Source organism: Chrysemys picta, chromosome 1 (genome assembly GCF_011386835.1).
Source record: "Chrysemys picta bellii isolate R12L10 chromosome 1, ASM1138683v2, whole genome shotgun sequence".
NCBI lineage: Eukaryota > Metazoa > Chordata > Testudines > Emydidae > Chrysemys > Chrysemys picta.
Window position 1 is genome coordinate 148,295,919 of NC_088791.1, and position 26,314 is coordinate 148,322,232.

A 26,314-nucleotide genomic window follows, 5' to 3' on the forward strand; every position below is an offset into this window, starting at 1 on the left:
TCATCAGAAACCAGGAAGGATGATTCAGAAACTGGAGAATATGAAGAAGTGTTTATTCAGTGGTGGCAGCATAGTATCCACATGTTTTAATGGCTGCAGAACCTCCCTCCCAGACAGGCCACATATTGGAGGTGTAAGTTCCGCTGCTTGCTTGGTACCTGGATTGGTACCAGGATCAGTACCAGGTAGAATCTGGTGCCTTGATGGAGATTTAGCAGTAGGGAGGGTCTAGGAGATGAGGACCTGGAGTCTGGAGGGATACCCTATGGAGTCCAAAAAAACAATTGCTGGATATGGAACAAGGACTGAACCCCAAGACATTCTGTCACTGGACCTGATCCTGAGAGATTGAGCTCACGGCACTGGCAATCTACACAAGGATGAATGAAGGGAAACCTCAGACCTTCTGTAATGGGATCTCAGTGTGTAAGATCCCACTTCCGACTCCAACAAGGAGAAGTATAGTCTGAGGGCCAAGGCCCTGTAGTACTGGGTGATGGTGTAGGAGGCTGGGACCTGGATCGATGAGAAGTAGGTGTTACAGGGAAGCATCTGCAGCTTTCCTGATGATGGTACTGTTCATCTGTCCAGCTGAACAGCAGAGCTTTTGGCTACTGTTACTGAAAACCAGTGGTGCTGTGTTGGTACCAAGGATGATATAGGTACTGAAGCTTGCATCACAGGAAGGCTGGAACCTCGATGTCTTGCAGCAAAGGTGAGTCTGGAACTGAGAGGCAAAGGAGGTCCCTGACCACCACACATGCCTCAGACATTGTCAATACCAAGAAGGTGGAATGCACTGAAGTGTGCACAAAGATGAAGTTGATGTCATAGAAGGTCCCAGCAATGGAGTTGAACTTGACAATACTGAAGTTAGTGCCAGAGTCAAGGACTCCACATTGCTAGTTGAAGTGTGCTGTACCCAGGACTGCCTAGCTAGTGCAGTGCTCTAACCTTAGTCTCCACCTTTCTTCCATGAGACTCTTGCCCTCCTGGATGAAGAGGACTTCTTCTGGCTAGAAGAGTACAAAGCACCTGATTTCTTCTGCCATTTGTGTGGTAGGGGAGAAAGAAAATGGTGTCTTCTCTCTGGCTCCCTCTGATGAGGGGATAGGGCCAAGTTTGGCGGTGTGCTCCTTGACAGGGTAGAGTCTGAGTCCCTGTGTACTGAGTGGCTGGGTTCCAATTGGAGTGCAGAGCAGCTTCTATATGGAGCCCTACTTTCCTAGACTTCTTCATTCTGGTCTTAAACCCCCTGCAGATAAAGCACCGATGCCTAAGGCATCCTTCTCCCAAACACGTTAAACAATGAGAGTGAGGATTGTTGACTGGAATAGACTTGTTACAGCCAGAACAGCATTTACACCCTCGAGACTGCACGTCTCGGTACCAAGCTTGAAAAGCTCCAAACAAAACAAACCTAGCAAAAATTTGTCAAAAATAATAGTTACATTAAAGTAACCTAACTATATACAACAATAACTTTTAGGGAAAAAATCTCTTTTAAGAGAAAGGGAAAGGAGTGTGACAAGCACACACATTCCGATTACTGATCACAGGTGGTGAGAAAGAACTGAGAGGGATTGGGGCAACTTCATCCTTTATACCTTCGGCTGACAGCATGAGTTTGCAGAAGGCACATGAATGCCCTGATGGGCATTACTACAGGAAAAAAATCTCCGGCTTTGATGCACTGGGTGTGCACACACCTGAAGTGGAATGGCCTTGTGCAACACATCTCAAAGAAGAATGAAGGATATATAATTCCCATAGAACTTGGATTGATAACAATCACAGAAAATTATGTATTACATATAAATTGTGCCTATTTTACTTTAGCTATACTAATCTTCTTTCAAATATTTAGTATATTAAATGGCTTCTAGTAAGGCTTCTAGTGTGAAAAAAATCATGTCTTACCTGCTAATTTTTTTTCTATACTATAATATGTCTGGCAACCTCCACTACTGTGTTATATTACTTCCACTGAGAAAAATATGAAGGCAGCTCATAGCTGTCATCATGGAAACAGATTCCTCCATTTCCCATGGTTGCAGACAATACTTTCCATAGCATAACTGAGTTACTGAAAACAACCAAGGCCAAACTCAACAGTCATCAAATTAAAGTCTTATTCATTTATTGATATTCCCCTCATTTCTGTATCCTCTCTCTCTCTAAATACATTTCATAAGAAGAGTGAGACAGACAAATCTAGTAGAAAATCAATTAGAATGTAAGCCGATTTTTTTTTCTCTCTTCTAAACTGGTATGTCTGGTAATCCTCCACAACTGAGAAATAACCAGCAGTGATACATTCCCTAAAGAATGAGGGCAGAGAAGTAAGATAATGGAATAGGAGAAAAAGAATAATTAAAATGATCCATCTCCTGGTCCCTGCTGAAGAGAAGGATTAAATTATTGCTCTAGTACAGCATACAACACTATTAATTTGAATGACCTAATTGCCAAGACTGTGATATGAAGTTTTCAGTTTTTGGAGAAGATGTGAAGACTGGCCTACTTAGATACCCTGCAGTTTCCTTCCAGTATAGGTGAATCTTTTTTAGCTGAGAATCTGCCATGGACATGGAAGAGTGGGCTTGCAGATTCTGGAGAGAAATCAGACTTCTGGACTTGTAAACCTCCATTATGCACTGTTTATCCATCCGGTGAGAGTGGCTGCAGCTGCTTTCTTTTCATGACCATGTGTATTCTAGGTAATAAATAGGAAGAAGGATGTTCTTTGAGGATTTGGGAAGAATGATAGAACGATGTCCTAAGGCCTGTGAAGTCTTGTTGGCAGTTTGGAATGATTCTTGTTTAAATATTTGATAAAAATGCAGCTTTATTAGATTGAAAAATAGAGGGACATTGTGTTTACCATCAAGTATTTCACCCATTAATGCCTGGAACACATTATTCTATTAATATTCCAGGTGAAAATTCTCTCAATCCTATTAGGTCCAATTCTTTTTATAGCCATGAAAAAACTCACTATATGAGGCTGGATAATACAAGCTGGTATATAAATTTAGGGCTAATATCTCCAACTTTAAGAATTGAGGCCAAAATCCAAGCTGTGCTAGTGGAATTCTAGAATATCTGTTGTTCTTGCTCTAATCAGATCCATAAGGACTCTACATCACAGTAAATGAGAGGAGACATCCTGTTCAGAAAGCATGTAAACTGGATAGTGAACACACTCTCTCTCTGAAACTGGCAGCACTGCCTGACAACTCTGGAGCAGTGGCTCGTGGCTGACTTGGTCCACAGCCACAGCTTAGATGGATAGTGAGGGGTTGAGATGGAGTCTATATGACCAGAATGTTGGGGGCATTGGGAGAAAGCAGCAACACCAGTAGTTTAGAACATTTGGTGCAGGAGTATGTAGTGCAAAGCAAGTAGTGAGTGAGGTAGCAAGATCAGGCTGGTACAGAGGGCACCTGTTAGGATGGGAGTGGTGGTTGCAGCATCAGCAGCAAGTGGAGTCAAGGATCCATCAGGGGAAAGTGAGCAGTGGAGCCCCTGAGAGGTGCTGCTGGAGTACAAGTCCCGCCCCACTTCAACATGCTGGATGATTTAACTGGAGGTGAGAGTGGTGGTCATTCCAGTTGAATATTAGCTACTAATGGAGAATTGACTAGTGGGGCCAGTGCAGGCAGGGCCCTCAGAGTTGCCAAAGCAAAGTCAGTAAGGGAAGTTGCAGGCATAGGCGCCGACTCCATGGGTGCTCTGGGGCTGAAGCATCCATGGAAAGAAATGGTGGGTGCTGAGCACACACCAGCAGCTCCCCCCCTCCCTCCCATTGCCTCCCTCCCACCATGGATCAGCTGTTTCAGCAGTGTGCAAGAGGTGCTTGGGGGAGGCAGAGGAGCAAGGGTGGGGTGCGCTCGAGGAAGGAATGGGGCTGGAAGAGATGGGGCGGGAAGAGACAGGACGGGGTGGGGCCTTGGGGGAAGGGGCTGAGTGGGGGTGGGGCCTGGGGCAGGGGGGGGCATCCAGCACCCCCTGGCACAGTAGAAAGTGGGCGCTTCTGGTTGCAGGGGTTTGGGACTCTCTTGCCATGAGGCAGAAGGCAAAGTGGTCAAGACATCAGTTGTGCTTGAACTATGTGTATGTATGAGATTTCCTTCCCCTGTTGATAATCTGTTAGCCAGTTCTGATAATGCCTCTTTCTCTTCATCCCTTTTGGTTTGGGAAATTTTGGTGTGTTTAAGGTATGTGGGCTCTGGGCTGCTCCTGTGGAGGCAGAAGCCAATCTAATGCCAGGAGAGTGGTGAAGAGTCCACATAGTCACAGAAGGAGGAATCACTCAGGAAGCAGTTGCAATAGTGGAGAGCAGGTAGTATATATGTGCTTGTGTGAATCTTGTGTGACTCTAATTAAAGGACATGGACAAAGAGGGTCCAAGCAGATCCAGTTTCAGCTGAGATTATTCTAATATGACGACAAGCTAAAAGGTGTAGTCATACAGCCTCTGTTGGACTCATCCTTTTCCACCTTTGGTCCAACCAAAATTATAGACTTCATAACCCCTTATATCCATGGCGAGGGAGGTCCTGCAGAGGCCCAGACATTATCTCCCATTAAAATCTTGACTGTGTCCTGTATACCAGCTCCCACTCTATTATTTTTGGCAGAGGTAGTTAAGGGAGTTATAGAGTTCACTTTACTTGACAGACCCTCTGCTTCACCAATTTTATCATTAGGTACTTGTCCTGCCTATACCTTGAGTTCTCTGGTTCATTATTCAATTCATAACTTTAAGCAAGGACCAGCTAAGGGGGAGGAGGGGATAGCTCAGTGGTTTGAGCATTGGCCTGCTAAACCCAGGGTTGTGAGTTCAATCCCTGATGGGGCCATTTAGGGAACTGGGGGTAAAAATCTGTCTGGGGATTGGTCCTTCTTTAAGCAGGGGGTTAGACTAGATGATCTCCTGAGGTCCCTTCCAACCCTGATATTCTATAATGCCTCCTGTGAATAACAGACTGGATAACCCTCTCATTATAAAGTGTCTAACAGACACTTAGATCTTCCTTTCATACATACCCTGAGAATGTTCATTCCCCATGATCCCTACATGGAAAAAATACTGCTTCTTCACCAGGAATTTAGCAGAGCCTGTTCTCCACTGTGAGCACTGTCTGTCTATAGGCAAGTTAAGAGATATGCTGTTTAAAGGCATTTCAGAAATAAAAGAATCTTTATTTGATTTCAAGGTTATGCTGGGAATGCAGTGATTATGGCAGGTTTGGCAAGAGTCCAACAATTCTAAGGGCTGGTCCACACTCACCCCCCAGTTCGAACTAAGATATGCAACTTCAGCTACGTGAATAACGTAGCTGAAGTCAAAGTACCTTAGTTCGAAATACAAGGTACTTACCGCGGGTCCACATGCGGCAGGCAGGCTCCCCCGTCGACTGTGCGTACTCCTCTCGCAGAGCAGGAGTACCAGCATCAACGGCGAGCACTTCCAGGATCAATTTATCATGTCTAGACAAGACACGATAAATCGATCCCAGAAGATCGATTGCTTACCGCCAAACCCGGAGGTAAGTATAGACGTACCCTAAGAGAAGTATTTCCCCAAAGTGCTCTCATTAGTATCTGCTAAGCCAAACAGGATATTTGGCACCCCCTCTGTTCCAGAACATCTAGATGACACTGGTGTTGGATCTATGTCCATCAATACTGAGCCTGGTACATCTGCAAATGTGATGGCAACTCTATTCCTTCTGTATCTCTGAAGTTAGTAAGCAGCAGCATGAGTCTCCACACATTGCTTCATCCTCTCAACCTGGTTTAATTTAAAGTACCCATGATCTAAAACTAAGAAATTCTAAGCACTTCTGGTTTGTGGCCCTGGTTTTTAAAAATGTCTCTAGGGTGAAGGCTGAGTCAAGGTCTGTTTGCAACACCATCTGTGTGTGTTACTGGAACAAGCAGTGTTTTATTCTCTACCCAGAAACCAGATTTTAAAGGTAACAAGGTTCTCTAATTTCAGTTCTCAAGAAAGAGGAGAGTGTAAAGACTTGTGGGCAGTGAAGAAAATCCAGATTTTGAGAGCTCTTCTTAGCTAGAGAGGCTATCTGATAGAAAAGGTCAAAAGGATGCAGTCTAGAAATCATTTTTGTTCCTTTTAACAACAAAATAAATGTTCAGGTCACCCAAGCAAAACCAGTTGGGCTATATCCCATTTTTGCCAAACGACCTGGCCTCAGACCCTGTTGTTCAGGATCTATAAACCATCCAGAAGGTTGAAGATCACAATCCTGGGAGAATTAGGTCTAATCACAAAGCTAATGGTGCAGTTTTTCATGGCAATTCTTCCATTGAAGCCCTAGAAAGGGAGGTAGATTGACTAGATAGGCCTGATAGTAAAACCTCTATCAAAAGTATGTCATGTAATACTGCTAGCCTTAAAAGTAAATCCTAGGATTTGGATGTTAGGAATAATGTATTTGTTTGATTTAGTTTTCCTCCAAGAAACCTGACTTTCAAAGGATGAGTCCTTATATCTACAGAACTTTCAATCCTTTTAAAAAGGAGGTGTTGCACATGCAAAGAGAGAGACTGGCCTTTCTTGCTTCTACGAAGTTAAGTGTCATAACTTGAATGTTAACACCTGGTAACCTATTTGTAGGCCAATCGTATTATTTTCACAGATAAATCTATTCTATTACCATTAATGTTCAATTTCGCACTTTGCGCTTTCCTTTCTACGAGTCTTTATGGGCAGAGCTTGAATCTTTTATTGACCTATTAATTCAAAATATTTCTATCAGAAATCTTTGCTCTTTTGGGAGATTTTATTGCCCAACTGTGTTCTGAGGATATTCTTTCCTCCAACTCAGTTAATGGGATGTTATCTTCACTTCCCCCATGACATTCTAAAGACAAAGTGAGAAATTCCTCAGGCTATACTACTGAGGGGAAAATCTCGGACAATGGTGCAAGCAGCGTGCACACACCTAACATGGAATGGACATGGCAAGCACTCAAAGTAGAACTGAAGCATTTCAGAGAATGCTACCAGGGAGATCTTGGGCTTTAATCACTTCCCAAATCAAGCTTTGCCTCACAGAGCTCTTAGGAGCCAGTTAATTCACACCTGCCATCCTATGACCCAGAACTAGAAGCTCAACTCTGACAGGACTCCACTATGGGGATCTGACTGTTGGAACTCTGGGGTCCTGACTGGTTCCCTGCTTCTATTTAAACAAAGCACAGGAACAGGAAATTGTCCATGCAACGGGGTTTCTCCTGCTTAGGACTGCATCCCTTGCACTACTTGCTCCTACTGCCTGACTCTGGTCTCCTGGTAATGTGACCCTGCCTGTCTCCTGACATCTGATTCTTGGTTTGCCCTCAGGCATATCTCAGACTCTGATCTCCTGGTATCTGACCTGACCTGGGTCCTGACTCCTGCTCAGACCATTAGGTCAGAGCTCCCATGTCCCAGTTGTGACATGGTATTACTGCTATTTCTTCTCACAGATGTTTTGCACAGATTTCCTCAGGATGGTGAAGGGGAAGGAAGACGTTGAGTAGGTGGCCCTAGCTAAAACATCTGCAAGGTTTTGTTACAAGAGTGTGGTTGTAGTGCAGAGAAAACATAACAGATTATCAGACATTCCCTCAGTATGCTTGACGAGGTGAAGCATGCAACAACACTAGCATTCCTGTAGTAGCCTGAATAATTTCTGCCTTCTCCAGTACCTATCAGAAACACCAAGACTGACAGGTATATTGTGAAATGTAGTTTAATGTTAACCTGCAGAACATAGGCAAAAGTCCTCATTCCACTACCATTAGCAACATACCTATATAGTGTAGTTGTCTGTATATTGTTATCTTGTTGATGGCTTGTTTTGTTGCTGAGAATATCCAACTCTTTGCACAATAGGATTATTTATGATCATTCTAAATTTTACCCAGATGGTATTTTGAATGAAAAACATCTAGATAGCAGGCAATGTTCTGGCTATTTGTATCCTGCATGCATTCTGCAAAAACTGGGAATGTGTTCCTAGGTCTTTAAGGAAGATATATAAATATTTTTGTTGACCATTATTATATAAGCTCTTAGGAGATGTAGCTAATGGTCATAATTAATATTAATTTTATCTTTTGATATTTTATATAGCAACTGTTACTAAGAAGTTCTACATCTTAAGGTACTTCCAAGGATTCAGAATTGTGACAGTGTCCTATAGCAGCACATTGATACTGGTTATGGAACATCAAAGGATGTTAATACAGATATTTTAATTCAGCTCAACAGTTCTGCATCTCTCACTATATACAGTTATTCTGTTTAGATTCCTTTTTCTTTTTGTTGTTTGATGGATTGACTTTGATTCTTGAATGAATGCTTTAGAGGGAAGCTATTAAAACGGGAGAAGTTCTAATCTTTATTATGGAACAACAATAATTGAAGCTGGTTTCCTATTATCCAGACTTTCTCACGAAAAAGAACCCAATCTCCTGAAATTTCACTTGTCACATGTCATCACAGGGTAGAATTCTGTGAAATCTGGGGGGGAGGGGGCGGAATCAAGTGATTTAGTTGGGGATTGGTCCTGCTTTGAGCAGGGGGTTGGACTAGATGACCTCCTGAGGTCCCTTTCAACCCTGATATTCTATGATTCTATCTCATCTGGGAATTCCTTTAGCTGATGAAGCAATTTTGCACTTTTGACTTCTTTCTAACTCAGGGATGTCAAGTCCCAGCCAATAGTTCTGTCCACTACAAGGTTAAAACATCTCCTTAGTGACACTCCACTTCTCCTGGTGTATTGCTGATATATGCTTTGTCCATGCTAGTACATCGCAATAACAGGAGGAATGTCGTGCCAAGTCCACTGAAAAAAAGAACACTTCTTTCCTGTTGAACTAGGAACATCTGTTCAGATAAGCCATTGTAGCTTATATTTGATGTGACTAGTATTTAGTGGCCTATCAATAAAAGGCTGAAATTCCACCAGAGCTAAACTAATTGTTCTTAACTCTAGCAGATTTATTATGCTCTGAGTTCTTTCCTGACCTGACCACTGGTTGGGGACCAGGGTCTTCTCACTCATGTTGATCAAACTCATGGGTTTTGAACTTCATAATGACCATCTGGGCAGCTTGCTGGACTCTTAGACACAAGATGTCCAAACATGAAAAAGGAGATACAGTCAGTACAAGGATTTCCATTAACATTTAGAAAGAAGGTTAGAGACCAAAAGGAAGAATTTTGTCCTAGTAGTATTCATTTTGGTAACACAAATTAAATTAACATCCATAACGATGGAGGCAGGGACAAAAAGGGATGTGGAGAATAAAAACATCCACAAGATCTGTCGGTGTAAGGCAATCCCCGGTGGAAAGAGATGCTAATGTGGATGCCAGAGTTTCCATCCTAAATTTATCTTCCTGGTGCTCTTGTTTAATGATCTGAAGGGCTTGTACAGTTCAAAGTCCCCAGTTCTTATTGTGGACCTCCTATGCCTATAAGAGAGTACATAATTATACTAATCTCCATGAAAGAAGTATTTGCTTTCTGATTCCTATCTGTTGGAGAACACTGCTCATGTTGTTGTTCTTAGGGGGCCTGTGGAGTTTGCTGTTATTTTATTAATTATAACAATTATTATTGTTGTATTCCAGTAGCTTTTTCAGGCTCTAACTGATATCAGGGTGCCATTGTGTTAGGTGTTACATATGCACATAATAATAAAATATCCTTGCTCTGAAGAGCTTTTAATCTGAATAGACAAGACAAAGGGTAGGAGAAAAGGAAATACAATCATTCCCATTTTACAAATGAGGAACTAAGACACAGAAAGGTTAAATGTAAGGCCCACGGTCATACAGGAGGTCGGTGAGGCAGCTGGGACTGAACTCAGATCTTCTGATTTACAGTCCAGGACCTTAACTACAAGACCAAACTTTCTTATATTTGATTTGAATGAAGTGTTAGTATGGAGTGACCTCAGCAGAGTATCTCCTGTACCCATCTGTCCCTGATATGCTTAGCCAGATGGGGAGAAAACAGAGTTATCTCTACCTGTTCTCTGGCCCAGGAGGCTATGGTCCAAGTCCTGGGAATCTTTCACAGGTTTGATTGGGATCTGAGGTGCAATCCTCATGAGAGCTCCCCCCTCTAGTGGATCTGCTCCACTGTCTGGCTTTAGATTAGGAGAGTTTCCCCTTAAACTGCTTTTGCCAGAGTTACAGGGAGGTTTCTGCCTTACTACCGTTACGAGTAGCTCACAAACCAAAAAAAGCACAATTGACCATATCCTGGTCCAATATTCCTATTTTGTGTTCCCATGCATAATGCAGCTCTAAAGACAGCAGATCTGGGTATTCAACACTTACAAAAATAATGCCACTTACTGAGGTAGTTGAATATAGACTTGCTGGTAGAAGCCTAAGTTTAGACACACCTTTTTAAAAATCTTGCTTTTCTGATTGCTGGGAAACTTCTACTTGTTGAGGCTAGTGTCTTACTACCTCATCAGAAAGAATCACCAACTCCTTCTGGAGGTCCCTGGGGAGGTAATTTCTCATTGGCTTGGCTGGCTCAGCCTGGAGGCCAACAACGAGCTATTTTAACAGAGTAGTGGCCTCAAATTCTATTCGAAAAAACATCTCCTGAGTGCCCTAGTCAGATTTAACTAGAGTAACCAGATGTCCAATTTTATAGGGACAGTCCTGATTTTGGGGGCTTTTTCTTATATAGGCGCTTTTATCCACCACCCCCTGTCCCGATTTTTCACACTTACCATCTGGTCACCCTAGATTTAATGGATTCTGGTTTGGATAACTCACCCTCTTCATGGGACAAATTTCAGGGGCAAAAAAGGAAAGGCTACACTAAAGTATGTTCCCCCCCCCCCCTCAGTGGCTTTGATCTTATGTATCATCCTGCTAAGAGGAGAAGAACAAAGATTCAAAGGTCCAGACTTTTATGGAGGGTAAACCTCTGTCCAAAGCACAAAGGTCAGGAGAGTGAATGGAGAGAAGGGAGCCAGTAGGGACAGATCTAGAACCAAAAGCTTCTAATGGGATGGAGGAGGGCCTAGAGTATGATGCAGAGCCATTAGAACTGGAGAAAGGTAGCGACGGGGGAATTGGCCACACTAGCATGAGCTCTGAAATTGCCTGCCTGTCTGAGGAACTGGAGTCAGGAGCTGGGCTTGTGGGGTACTTGGCTTCCATGATTGACAGCTCTTTGCTGTCTTCATCTCTATTCACAAATAGCAGCAAGCTCCAATTATAGAATATTGCCATCAATATTCTTGTCAAAGACAATAATTCATAAATGTGCCCATTGTAATACATACTTGGTCAAATTCTGAAGTCTTTACACAGTTTATCTCATTTTTACTCAGGAAAAACTCCCATTCAGTCAACAGTAGCTTTGCTTGAATGAGGACTTCAAAATATAGCATATTTTTTAAACCAGAATATTCTTCTCAGTACAGCAGAAAGGGAATTACAATATTTTCCAAAAGTTTTCCCAGGCAATATTTTAGAGTGACCTCAGGATCGTACAATGGAGGCAACTGACTAAGTAGTGAATGAGTGGAATGGAAAAACTGCTTAGGTCAGGGAGAGCTATGAAATGTAAAAATATTTTACATAATTAAAATATTTTACATCATTGGTTACTGTACTCACTTTTCCCTCATCTCTTGGGCTATCACTTAGGTGTACAACTGGGCCAGGGTGAGTCTTTGTGGATCTGCAAAACAAAATCAATTCAAAACAATGTAAATTCTTTCAATAAAAAAGGAGATTTATGTTGGATGTTAGGTATGTTAGAGACAAGGCATCCCAAAACTGTTTGGAAAATCGCCATGGTGGAGGATATTTGCACACAATCAACAACAAAAGACCTTGCCCCTTATGTAGAATCATATATTATACTATAAATTCCAGTTATCCTTTCTAACACATGGTAAGTTTGAAGCCCAGGAACAATTTAGATAAATGTGTGTAACAGCCATTAAAAAAACCTATTTTTGCATATGAAAGCATACATTCTGCATACATATAAATGGATATAAATTGTTATATGAGCGATGCTTTCATACTATATTATGTCTAATTACACGATGAGTGAACACCCTCATTCAGAATTAAAGTGCCCTTAATCTGATTTATTTTAATTCACTTCCAAAGTGACTTTAAACTAAACTTAATTAAAGCCACTTTAATTCTGAACAACAGCATCCACACAGGGATTTAATGTGGTTTAACTAATCCACTTCAAAATCACACCTGTAGTTAATTCGGATTAAATTTCCTGGATGTCCCTGTGTAGATAACATGTTAGCCTCTCTCTGTTATTACTATCCATTTTATTTGGCAGACCTCTTTCATTTTGTTCCAGCTTTGTTATTTTAGTCTGGCAAATATGTAACTGAGTCTTACCAACCCATTTTTCCATAACAAGCAACTCTTCCCCCTATAGCAGCAATCTCTTCTTCAATCCCTGTTAATATAGTGTGAATATCAGTTTGCAGATCTTTTATTTCAGGTAATATAATGCATTGGTATCTGCTTGCGTTGGCTGTAGAGAGGGACTTATCTATTTCCTCTTTGCCCACTTTGGTTGCCATATTACTATCTTTGTCATGCAGCGAGAAAGGCTCTTCTTCAAAATCCAATTATCTATTTTACTTTCTAAAATTATTTTAAGGTTTTTTTTTTTTTCAGGGTTGCTATCAGATTTTTTTTTCCTGCATAGGGATGGTTTTCAGAGGTGATGGAAACAGATATTCTTGCTGCCTTCTTGGACTATGGAGCCTAGGGGCTTGATTCTCCTCTTATTTATATCATTGAAAGTCAAAAGTATCTCAACTGAAGTCATCAGTTACATCTCTGAAAAACCTTTGCAAGTGTGATGAAAATTAGGTTCTATGTGTTCTTACTTATATGTTCCACCTCTCCCCACCACAATAGAGGCCACCTTATAAATTGTTACAACTATCTCTGTGAATTAAGCAACACAATCTGCATAACCAAACATTTTTTAGCAAAATGATTACATTACTTGGACTATATTTTAGGAAGATTTCTCGAAAAATGATCGACACCAAAAATAAGAAAACTCTTTAAATCTAACCTTTTCAGCATTCCCTCTGTGTGCACAATGGACTCTATGCCCTAAATGGATCCTGTGCCTTATGTATTTCCATATAACATTGTTCTCTGTGATATTATACTGCATTTATATTATGCACCCATTACTTAAGCTTTTAGTGCATTTTCACCCTTAAACATAATTAAAATAAATATTAACCACATAGGGATACCTCAGTGGTTTGAGTATTGGCCTGCTAAACCCAGGGTTGTGAGTTCAATCCTTGAGGGGGCCACTTGGGACTCTGGGGCAAAATCAGTACTTAGTCCTGCTAGTGAAGGCAGGGGGCTGGACTCTATGACCTTTCAAGGTCCCTTCCAGTTCTAGGAGATGGGATATCTCCATTAATTATTATAACTACCATTTTAAATCCCAGATTTAGGAACCACTAGCATTTACCAAAACCTCCATTCAGTTGCTGCCTCCCCCTTTAGGCATTGCCTAAGTTTTTGCAGTAAAAGTTCCCTGTGCACCTATGCTTCTGCCTCTGGGCATGTGCACTGCTGCCTTGCTCTAGGCGCTCAGATGCCTAGGCCCCCAGGGTGATCCACCAATTGGGGAACGATAGGTGCTCCTCTGCCTATCTCACCTGCGGGGCCCAATCTGGTAGATGTGCTCAGAGGCCACCTAGCTCCACACAAAACAGTCAAGAGGAGCACCTCTCTCAAAACTTTTAACACAGTGGTTAAGGTGCGATGCAGGAGATCCCCTGATTGAAACCCTCCCTCTGCCTGATAAGGTGAGTGCCTTAGCCACTGAGCTATGGGATATTCTAATGCGGGGAGTGCCCTCAATGTCTCCAGTTGAAGCTGTAGCATGTTTTTAAATTAAGGAGTCATTGGAGCAGGGGGACTGGATCCTTGGTCTCCCATCTCTTAGATGAGGGCTCTAATCACCAGGCTATAGGGTCATTTTCTCTCTGTCTCTGGCCCAGTGAATATTTAGAGATCATAAATGCAAGAATCACTGTGGCCTGGTCTGAGTTCCACAGGACTGGAGACAATTTTCTGCCAGTTGTAGATGGGTTTGGGCATCCACTAGCAATGAGAAGTTAAAAGAACTCCAAAGATGCAAAATGATTTAAAAATCGGGGGGCAGATGAGTCCATGATCCATAGCAATGTTTTAATTCTAGTATTAAGAGACCTGGGTTTTTTAATTAGTTGACTCTGCCCGATTTGAAATACATGCACATGCACATATCCCAGTCAATGCATAAGAATAAGCTGAGAAGTTGACCCAGCTCTTGCTATCTGGATGAAATCATCTCACTCAGTTATAGTAAAGTAACACACTTATTTTCCCTGCTGATTTCAGGGTCCTATTGCACTCTAGATGTTACCATGTTAGCATGTCTTTAAGCCATTATTTAAACATATTATTTGATTCCCTTATTCACCACAGTTCACCTGTCTCTTCTCCCTGAAAGACAGAAGCTAGATTATCTATCCAATCTTCCTTTATTCTAAAAACTTTCTATTTCATTTTCTCTCTAGTAAATTTTCAGAACCCTTCTCCATCTTTCAATTGCTAAGTGCATTTTGCTGTTTTTTTCCCTAAAACAGCTCCTAATCACTCACCTCTTTTTCTAAGGTTCCCAGAAACGTTGCTTTTATTTCTGTTTATATATATTATTTCATTTTAGAAATGTGAAAATATTTATCAGGCTATGGCACTAGCATTATTACCAATCCTGCATTCTTCATTCAGGAAATATGACTGTCCTATTGGTATGAATGTACAATTAAGGATTAGACTGTGGCTTCTTACCCACAGCCTACCTGAGGAGAAGTATTGGACTGATTGGGCATGGAAACAATGATTTTTAATGAAGCTATAAACTCGGGGGTTGTACCCCGTAACTGGAGAATTGCTAATATAATACCTATTTTTAAGAAAGATGAAAAAAGTGATTTTGGGAAACTACAGGCCTGTTTGTTTGACTTTAATGATATGTAAGGTCTTGGGACAAATTTGGAAAGAGAAAATAATTAAGGACATAGAAATAAAAGGTAAGTGGGATAAAATACAACAGGGTTTTTCAAAAGGTAGATCGTGCCAGACCAACCTGATCTCTTTCTTTGAGAAGATAACTGATTTTTTAGACAAGGGCTATGCAGTAGATCTAATTTCCCTGGATTTCAGGAAGGAATTTGATACTCTTCCACATGGGAAACCATTAGTTAAATTGGTGAAGATGGGGATTAATATGAGAATTGAAAGGTGGGTAAGGAACTGGTTAAAGGGAAGACTACAGTGAGCCAGACTGACACATGAACTGTCAGGCTGGAGGGGGACTGCTAGTGGCGTTCCTCAGGGATCAGTCTTGGGACCAATCTTAGTTAACATTTTTATTAATGACCTTGACAGAAAAAGTGGGATTGTGTTAATAAAATTTGCTGATGACACAAAGTTGGGAGGTATTGCCAATACAGAGGAGGACTGAAGTATCATACAAGAAGATCTGGATGACCTTGAAAACTGGAGTAATAGAAATGGAATGAAATTTAATAGTGTAAATTTCAAGGTCATGCACTTAGGAACTAATAACAATAATTTTTGCTATAAACTGAGGATTTACAGTTGGAAGTGATGGAGGAGGAGAAAGACCTGGGCATATTGATTGATCACAGGATGACTATGTGATGGAGCCGTCACAAAGGCTAATGCAATCCTAGGATGCATCAGGTGAGATATTTCCAGTAGAACAGGGAAGTGTTATTACTATTATACAAGGCACTGGTGAGACCTCATCTGGAATACCGTGTGCAATTCTGGTCTCCAATGTTTAAGAAAGATTAATTCAAACTGGAAGAGGTACAGAGAAGGGCTACTAGGATGATCTGAGGAATGACAAACCTACCTTACAAGAGGAGACTCAAAGAGCTTAGCTTGTTTAGCCTAACCAAACGAAGGCTGAGGGGAGAAATGATTATTCTCTATAAATACAGCAGAGGGATAAATATCAGGGAGGGAGAGAGTTAACTTAAGTGCCAATGCTGACACAAGAACAAATGGATATAAACTGGTCATCAATAAATTTAGGCTTGAAATTAGACAAAGGTTTCTAACCATCAGAGGAGTGAAGTTCTGGAACAGCCTTCCATGGGGAGCAGTGAGGGCAAAAAACCTAACTGGCTTCAAGACTGAGCTTGAAAAGTTTATGGAGTGGCTGGTATGATGAGACTGCCTACAGTGGCATGTAGCCCATTTGTGACTGCTAGCAGCAAATATCTCCAACAGCTGGTGATGGGACACTAGATGGGGAGGCTCTGAGTTACTACAGAGAATTCTTTCCCAGGTATCTGGCTGGTGGTGGGTCTTGCTGAGATGCTCATGGTCCAACTGACCGCCATACATGGGGTCAAGAAGGAATTTTCTCCCCAGATCATATTGGCAGAGACCGCTGGGGCTTTTTGCCTTTCTCTGCAGCCTGAGGCACGGGTCACTTGCAGGTTTAAACTAGTCAGACTAGATTCTCATGATGGTCCCTTCTGGCCTTAAAGTCTATGAATCTATGAGAAAGGTGAAAGATCTGCCCCATCCCATAGGTAGAGCCTGAGTCTTTTGTCTGGGGAGGCTACGCCTAAGAGTGCTGGAAACTCCCTAGAAGTGGGGGACCACTGGCTAAGTTCCCTCTAAGCTGCACAGCTGCCTATTAAACCCCACGCAGGGGCTCAGGGCTGCGGCAGGGAGAGGTGCCCCTCTCCGCCGGTCCCAGCACGGACCTGCAGTGGCGGGGAGAGGCATCTCTCACCGCTGGCCCCAGCGCATACCTGCCTCAGCTGGGGAAGATGTGCCCCTCCCTCAGCCCAGCCCCGCCGGAGCTGCCGTGGCCGGGGAGATGCACCTCTCCCCCAGCCCTGAGCTGCTGCGGCGAGAGAGGGCTCGGGGGAATCATCTCTCCCCACCGCAGCCCCAGGGCAGCCTGCAGCCCAAATCCCTCATCCCTGGCTGCACCCCAGAGCCCACACCCCAATCCTTGGCCCCACCCCAGAGCCCACATACTCCTGTACCCCAACCCTCTGCCCCAGCCATGAGCCCCCTCCCACACACTAAACTCCTCATCCCCAGGCCCACCCCAGAGCCCACAACCCCAGCCAGAGCCCTCATCCCCCCCACACCCCAACCCTTTGCCCCAGCCCTGAGCTCCCTCTCACACTCCAAACCCCTTGGCCCCACCCTCACCACATGAATTTTGTTATGTGCACCAATATGAAGGTGATGTGTCACACACCTCCATATTGGTGCAAATAACAAAATTAATTCAGCACATGGACGTAAAAAATTAGAGGGAACACTGGCCACCGGTGCCTGGATCATGGCCCTGTTCCCCCGCTCCTCACCTCCTACCATGGCTCTGCCCATGCTTCCAACCCCAAGCCCCCGCCCCTCCTCCGCCTCTTCCCCCAAGGCCTCACCCACCATTCGCTCCTCTCCACCCACTCACGGCTGGTAAAAAGTGGGAGGGCAAAGCCTTCCCACATTTAAAATTGATGGGGCCACAGTTCCCTGACTCCTCCCCCGCCTGTTCTGGCGCCCCTGCAGATATAAAGCTGAGTTGCTCCAGCATCAGCATAGCAGGAGGAGGAGTCCCACAGCTAGGCCAGCCAGTGAGAGGCAGAACCTGTAGCACCCACCACCAATGGAGAAAGAGTCTTCTAGAGATTACAGCTTCTGCCTCTCACTTTTTTCCTGCCTTAAGGGCAAGTGATGGGGGAGAGGGGGTGGAGAGGAGCGAGCAGCAGGCAGGGCCTCAGGAAAGAGGCGGGGCTGGGCCCTGGTCTGAGCATTGGTGGGCCCCTCCCACTTCTAGGGAGCTTCTGGTGCCCCTGCTCTCAGACTGCAAAGGTGGCGGCGGTGGGCTGGTGCAGTGCGCCTTCAAGGCAGGGTTGACAAACAGGTTTCTACTAGATAAAGGATGTATGTTCACCTGCCTACATTGTTTCACATTAAATTAAGCATTATAAGACAAGACAATGCATACATTTGCATACAAAGTCAACATGAGGAAATAAAGTCACCATGAAGTCAGCACACTGGGGAATAAGCCCCAGGTGGTCATCCTGACCACTGGAGACAAAATAATGAAGTTTGGGGGATATAAGGAGAAGGCAAAAGGACCCCTCTTTATCTTTCATCAAGGTAGTGCTTTAACATTCATAAGAGGGATGCCAGCCACGTTGGCTGGAGATGCTGGGAGATGAGAGAAACTACTTTAGACAAGGATTTTACCTGTTTAGTGCAGATTCTGGGAAGTGTGTTAAAATTTTGCTTTATATGTAACTTTTCTGTGTTTCATTATTATTCTTACTCACTATCTCTTAAATCTTAGCCTTTGGTAATAATCTTTTGATTGTTTTCACTATAAATGTGCTGTGATGTTATATAGGAAGTGATCCTCAGTTGAATCAAACAAGCTAGTGTGATATCACTATAATATACCTAGAAACTGAATTTCCTTGAAAAATTCTTGTGATGAATCACAATCAGTACTGCACCAAAATGTTCCTTAAAACAGGAGACTACAAAATAATTCTAGTGATTAGTTATGACCAAGTAATTATTTCAGCAAAGAATCTGAAAAGAACTGCCAGCAACGTGAAAGTGATAGAAAAGTCCACACTTACAGTTCTATTGCCTTGTTCCACATTATAACGTATCCAGAAAGAATGAAGGACTCAATATTTACAATATGTGTATTTCCCCTCTCTGTTCCAACGTAGAGCCATTTACTTTGGAAAGGTAGATGGCAGTAAGTAATCCTGTAAGGGAAAAAGTATCTCACTTAAAGTTGTACCAACAATCATATTTCCAACAAGTTTTCTTTTGAAATAGTTGTCCCTTCTGTTTTCCTAAGGCCAAAATAGCTTGGGAACAGTTCCCAATATGTGATCTGTGGAGCTGGCACAGCCCACGGTGCTGGCTCCTCCTTTTTTCCAGCTGATTGTACAGGTGTCCAAACTCTTCTTAGTGAAGACACTGGGAACAAGGAGGAGGAGCCATTCTACCTACCTCTAATAGGGTCAGGAAAGAGGAGCCATCTTAATGTGCTTAGTGCAATCCTGAAGGGGAGGGGGTAGACACAGGATAATCTCTTTATGAATATGTGGGCCACACTATGAAAAGTCTGAGAACCGTTGAGCTAGAGATTCCGTTTTTCTTCTTTACAAAAAGCTATTTTTCCAGTTCAGTACACAGGCATTAATGAGACATAAGCATGTTTAATGTTTTGTACAAAGGAAATGTAACATTACTATTCACACAAAGAAGTGTTCACTTTATTAGCTCTTAATCAGTCTAGAGGGTATGGAGCTGATAAAGCATTACCAAGTGCAGTCAAGCAGAGACATGATTTATACTCTCACTCCCACATTCATACCATAGCCCAGTGCTATATCACTTAGGAAAAATCTCATGATGGTCTCTCGTGATAAGATACAACAATTTTCATAAAGATGATGAATGAATAGAGTCAATTTTTTTGACATTACAATATTTACATTACATTAAAAAGACAATCCACATGAGATATGTAGACTATTTGCAGCTCAAATCTAATTATATCTATACTGCCTACATAGACTGAAACTCTATCTGATCCAACAGTATATTCTAGCACTCAGGAGATTTGTCTTTATTAAAAGCACATACTTTGCCTGGTATGCAATATTTTATTCCTTTATTATATTTGTCATTCATTTGATTCCAAAAGCAAATATTTCTAGCTTTGAGATACTAATTTAGCCATCAACTCCAACATGTATTTTTATCCTGAGTTATTTTTTTAAACGATGACATACACTATTAAAGAATATACATATTTCAAGTTTATGTTTTTATGAAGTATCAATCTTTTTGCCCTGCTTTATAAGGGAATGATAGCTTCCTTCCAGCAATCTTACCTTGTCAAATATGGTAAGGTTACTTAAGTCCTTTGTGGCTAAAAATATTCACAACCTCCTAAACTAAAGGAAGTGTTTCACTTGGAAACTAATTTCACTTATTTATCTGCAGTAATGAGGAACACTTAGCAAGACATATTCTTTTTCTCCTGACCCCGCACAGTACTTTGAATGACTCTGCAGTTTTAAGGCTATATAATCATATGATCAAAACATTTTATGCAGAATACACTCAAATGAATAATTTTACTTCTACCATTTATATTGCTCCAGGTTTAAGGCAGCCAAGGCCTTGGCTACACTTGGGGATACACAGCGCTGCTGCGGCAGTGCTGTGAAGCGCGAGTGTAGTTGCGCCACCAGCGCTGCGAGAGCTCTCTCCGAGGGGAATAGCGTGCAGTGCTGCGAGCGAGCGCGCAGCGCTGCAGGCGCTGATTACACTGGCGCTGTACAGCGCTGCACTCGCTGCGCTCGGGGGTGGGGGTGCGTTTTCACTCCCCTGAGCGCAGCAAGTTACAGCGCTGTACAGCGCCAGTGTAGCCAAGGCCTAAGTAATGCAACCCTGAAATCCTCCGTCAGGGTGTTCATCCATGATCAGAGGATAAGCATCATTGCATCATTTCAGTTTTATTTTGATGATTCGAGCGGGACATAGGCCTTGTTCCAGCCCCCTGCACAGGGACAAATTTTACCCTTACAGACTCAATTATGTCAATGGCAAAAATCCCATTGACTTCTGTGGGAGCAGGGCTTTAGGGACAGATTTTTAAAATAGCTTCCAGTATTGCAAAGACAGTTTAGCATCTGCAAAGAAAAGTGCCCACTACAGACATCTAAGTGAGAGTGAAATCAGGTAGTCTGACAGCTAACAGGAGCATTTATATCTACAAATATTTGTGGGTGCAAAAATGGAGACCACTTTTTAAAATCAGACCTTTAGTGCAATTTTAGAAAGTATGTACATATACTTATACTCTGTGTGTGTGTGTGTGTATATATATATATATTTCAATTCTGTTTACTGTTTTGGCTTCATACAAAGATAGTGATGCAATTCAAAAAGTAATATAAAATTAAGTTAAGAGACGCTAACGTGATTGTTTTGTTTATTGAATGATTTATTAAGCACCCATCTTAACACAAAAATTTAAATTAACAGCTAAATCATATGGACACAAATTCAGACAATGTCAGCTTTAAAAAAAAAATCTGACCAACCAACCATGTCTGCTCCCTATCAGATGACAAAAATCCCTGCTGAACAGATATGTCTGAGATTGAGGAAATGCTGTAACTTGGAAATCACAGTCCATCACCACTGTTCTGGTGCATCCATATACTGTGAGAGTTAAACTACAAGCTGTTCTGGGGACTTTGACGTAGCATTATTGGAAACAAATAACTTCAAAAATGGCATAAAAGCAGACCAAAGGAGCCCATCCTATTACTCTTGTGTTTATGTTGATACATGTTCCACTTAAGTTCCTTAGGGTCATTTAGCCAACTATGGTCCTTTACGAGACTCATGAGTGTTCATCAGACATTAGACTGCTACATTTGATACATTTTCAAAGGCACCAAACTTCCTTTCTTCCTCTACACCAGTGGTTTTCAACCTGTGGCCCACGGACCGCTGGGAGTCTGCAGACTATGTCTAAGATTTCCAAAGGGGTCTGCACCTCCATTAAAAATTTTTTAGGGGTCTGCAAATGAAAAAAGGTTGAACATCACTGCTCTACATTAATGATTTACCAAGGAGAAGACATGCTGAACCACCATGGCAGTGATGCACTTGGTCATCAAAGAAGCAAAACAACCTGAGATAAAGGGTCCTTCACATATAGGGACTGGAGCCCCAAAATGAACTAAAATATATAATGTGAATGCATTGTTAGGCTTCTACACAACAAGCAAAGCACTTTCAACATTATAATGAACTGTCCTGTCTAGTGCAATCCAATTGCCTGAAGTTCATTACTTTTTTTTGGTTATAAAAATTAAATGAAAACTCACTTTATAGTATTATACTTGAAGTTCTAAACGTTATGAAATATATTAACTTCAATTCAAGGCTTACACATTAGAAACAAACCTCAGGTTCATAATGAAGAAATTTCATTTCAGCAAAACACTATCGCTATGCAATAAGCTTGTAAAAATAGGTATAATGAACTGTGTTATAAAAACTATATTAAATAACATTGGAGAAGTAGATATCTATTTAATAGTGTTATAAGATAATGTAAAAGGGAACTTTTTTGCTTTCTGAATGTGCCTTGTTGACACAGCTTTCAAAGGTTGTAAAAAATCAAAAAGTTGATTTGTGTCTTATCTACACTGGATTCTTGGTCTGTGTAGATAACAGAGCAAAGCAAACCAGACAAATGTGCGATTTTCTAGCCAGATATAGACCTGCCTAGTAAAACAGACTAGGGACGATGAACACTGACTGAAAGGAGCTAGCCAACCAGTAGAATCACAGAATATCAGGGTTGGAAGGGACTTCAGGAGGTCATCTAGTCCAACCCTCTACTCAAAGCAGGACCAATCCCCAACTAATTCCAAGGCTACAATAAGCTTATAAAATAGAATAAGACAAACGTAAGTAACAATGAAATACATGAAAGCAATGAAAAGACAGCTGGACTGAGTAAGTAGGAGGATAGTAAGAGCTTTAAAAAAAGATAGCGAAGGAGGTACCAATTAGAATTTTAGCAGAATAAGTAAAAATGTATCAGTTATAAGGATTTTGGGTTAGTGTATATGAAAATATATTTAGAATAGAATGTTTATAGATGAGGTAGTTTTAATAATCTGCACCTTCATCGTGTTACAAGAAAAGTTATAAAGGATGTTTGTTTAACAAAGGGGGTATGGAGCAGCACAGGACTTATACCAGATTGGACCAGCATGGAACTGTTGATGACAGAAACAGCCCTACCAGCGCCCCAGGACTGAGTACCTGATCATTACGCTATCCTGCTCTATCTGCTTTACTTATGCTTTATACTTGATTGAGGTGGTAGTATATTGTCCTAAAACTTTCTTATTAAAGCTTCAAACTAGTTAGGATTAGTAACTGGCATGGACCGTGTTTTTCATCCAACAAACTCTTCAATAAAACAAAGTACATTCTTATATATCCTATCTCCGAGAACTGGAAGGGACCTTGAAAGGTCATCAAGTCCAGCCCCCTGCCTTCACTAGCAAGACCAAGTACTGATTTTGCCCCAGATCCCTAAGTGGCCCCCTCAAGGTTTGAACTCACAACCCTGGGTTTAGCAGGCCAATGCTCAAACCACTCAGCTATATTGTGCTTCAGCTTGTGAAAGAAAGGCATCCTCCCATTAATCCCACATCCCACAATCAAATGAAGATGTATTTTGATGCCTGTGCAAGTAATCAAGGCCAACAGAGAAAAAATAGTGCTCATGATAATGAAAATAGGATCATGATGATTTTATGAAAATGTGAAACACTTTTGCCTATAACAATCTGCTTCATTAAGCTACATGAGTGAACTGGCAAAGAACTTGATCTTTTGAGCTGCTGAGAATCTGCCGAGTCCCAGCAATTCCCACTAAAGTCAATGGGAATTGTAGGTGTTTAGCACATGCTCCACACATTCCTTGGATCAGGTCCAAAGGTTATACAACAGCTGAAATGGAATGCCATTCTCAATGGGCATCATTAGGACTGTAAAAAACCCATGGATTGAATGTGGGATATCTTGAAAGGAATTTCTATGCCTCTTATTCCAGTGCAATACGTTTTACTAGTCTTTCAAGGCATCCAAAACTGAATAGGGTGTTAAAATGGTATGGACAGGGGAATGGAATACTTGTGACCAACCTGTGTATAGGGATGTCCCTCCCAGACTCTGCTTTGTCCATGGAGCTAAGCAAACAAGGCAGCATGGCAAATGCTCACTGCAGATAAGTCCATGCAACTGCTATTCTCTAGGGGCTGTTGATTAATCACAGTTAACTCATGCAATTAACTCAAAAAATTAATCGTGATTAAAAAAATTAATCGCAGTTCTAATCGCATTGTTAAACAATAGAATACCAATTGAAATTTATTAAATATTTTTGGATGTTTTTCTACATTTTCAAATATATTGATTTCAATTACAACACAGAATACAAAGTGTACAGTGCTCACTTTATATTATTATTTTTATTACAAATATTTGCACCATAAGGATGATAAACAAAATACAGTATTTTTCAATTCACCTCCTACAAGTACGGTAGTGCAATCTCTTTATTGTGAAAATGCAACTTATAACTGCACTCAAAAACAAAACAATACAAAACTTTAGAGCCTACAAGTCCACTCAGTCCTGCTTCTCGTTCAGCCAATCGCTAAGACAGACAAGTTTGTTTACATTTACGAGAGAAAATGCTGCCCACTTCTTGTTTACAATGTCACCATAAAGTGAGAACAGGTGTTCACATGGGACTTTTCCAGCCGGCATTGCAAGGTATTTACGTGCCAGATATACTAAACATTTGTTTTCCCCTTCATGCTTCAGCCACCATTCCAGAGGACATACTTCCATGCTGATGACGCTCGTTAAAAAAATAATTTGCTAATTAAATTTGTGACTGAACTCCTTGGGGGAGAACTGTATGTCTCTAGCTCTGTTTTACCCGCATTCTGCCATATATTTCATGTTATAGTAGTCTTGGATGATGACTCAGAACATGTTGTTCATTTTAAGAACACTTTCGCTGCAGATTTGACAAAACGCAAAGAAGGTACCAGGGCCGGCTCCAGGCACCAGCCCACCAAGCTTGTGCTTGGGGCGGCACCTGGAGGGGGGGCGGCGCGGCACTCCGGCCCCCGGGGAGAGCGGGGCCACGGCCGGGCTTGCCGCCCTCCTCCCAGGGCTCCGGCCGCCCTGCCCCCTGCGCTCTGGCTGCTGGGGGGAGAGCGGAGCCACCGCCGGGGCTTACCGCCCTCCTCCCAGGGCTCCGGCCGCCCTCCCCCCAGCCGCCGGGGGGAGAGCGGAACCCCCGCCGGAGCTCGCCCCCCACCCCCCGGCCACCGGGGGGAGAGCGGAGCCCCCGCCGGAGCTCGCCGCCCTCCTCCCAGGGCTCCAGCCCCCTTCCCCCCGGCCGCCGGGGGGAGAGCGGAGCCCCCGCCGGGGCTTGCCGCCCTCCTCCCAGGGCTCCGGCCGCCCTCCCCCCGGCCACCGGGGCTCGCCGCCCTCCCCCCGTGGCTCCAGCCGCCCTCCCCCTCCTCCCCCGGGGCGGCAAAAAAGCCAGAGTTGGCCCTGGAAGGTACCAATGTGAGATTTCTAAAGATAGTTACAGCATTCACCCAAGGTTTAAGAAAATGAAGTGCTTTCCAAAATCTGAGAGGGATGAGGTGTGGAGCATGCTTTCAGAAGTTTTAAAAGCAACATTCCGGTGCGGAAACTACAGAACCTGAACCATCAAAAAAGAAAATCAACCTTCTGCTGGTGGCATTTGAGTCAGATGATGAAAATGAACATGCATCCGTCTGCACTGCTTTGGATTGTTAACAAGCAGAACCCGTCATCAGCATGGACGCATGTCCTCTGGAATGGTGGTTGAAGCATGAAGGGACATATGAATCTTTAGTGCATCTGGCATGTAAATATCTTGCAACGCTAGCTACAATAGTGCCATGAGAATGCCTGTTCTCATTTTCAGGTGACATTGTAAACAAGACATTATCTCCTGCAAATGTAAACAAATTTGTTTGTCTGAGTGATTGGCTGAACAAGAAATTGGACTGAGTGGACTTATAGGCTCTGAAGTTTTACATTGTTTTATTTTGAATGCAGGTTTTTTTGTACATAATTCTACATTTGTAAGTTCAACTTTCATGATAAAGAGATTGCATTGCACTAAAGTACTTGTATTAGGTTAGTTGAAAAATACTATTTCTTTTGTTTTTTACAAATAATAAATATTCAAAAATAAATAGAAAGTGAACACTGCACACTTTGTATTCTGTGTTATAATTGAAAAAAATATATTTGAAAATGTAGAAAATATCCAAAAATATTTAAATAAATGGTACTCTATTATTGTTTAACAGTGCAATTAATCGCACAATTAGTTTTTTTAATCGCTTTACAGCCCTACTATTTTCCAATATCATATCCTCCTAAGGATGTTCAAAGATACTTATAGATTTCAGTGACAAGCCACTCTTTCAGACCTTCTCCAGCACAGGCAGCAAACAGTGCCAGAGTGACTCCCTCACACACCTTCTCTCCCATCAAGTCA

At 42.2% G+C, this 26,314-nt stretch overlaps 1 protein-coding gene across 12 annotated transcripts in view; it reads right to left on the reverse strand.

The window, feature by feature from the left end:
• Nucleotides 1-26,314, reverse strand: part of STXBP5L (syntaxin binding protein 5L) — a 398,900-nt gene that overhangs the window by 160,711 nt on the left and 211,875 nt on the right. For all 12 annotated transcript variants that reach the window (XM_065586857.1, XM_005292701.5, XM_065586846.1 and 9 more), the window contains exons 5-6: nt 18,774-18,908; nt 11,677-11,740 (exon numbers count right to left, since the gene is read on the reverse strand). In XM_065586857.1, coding sequence (XP_065442929.1) covers nt 11,677-11,740; nt 18,774-18,908 — 199 coding nt within the window. The remainder of the gene's footprint in view (nt 1-11,676; nt 11,741-18,773; nt 18,909-26,314) is intronic.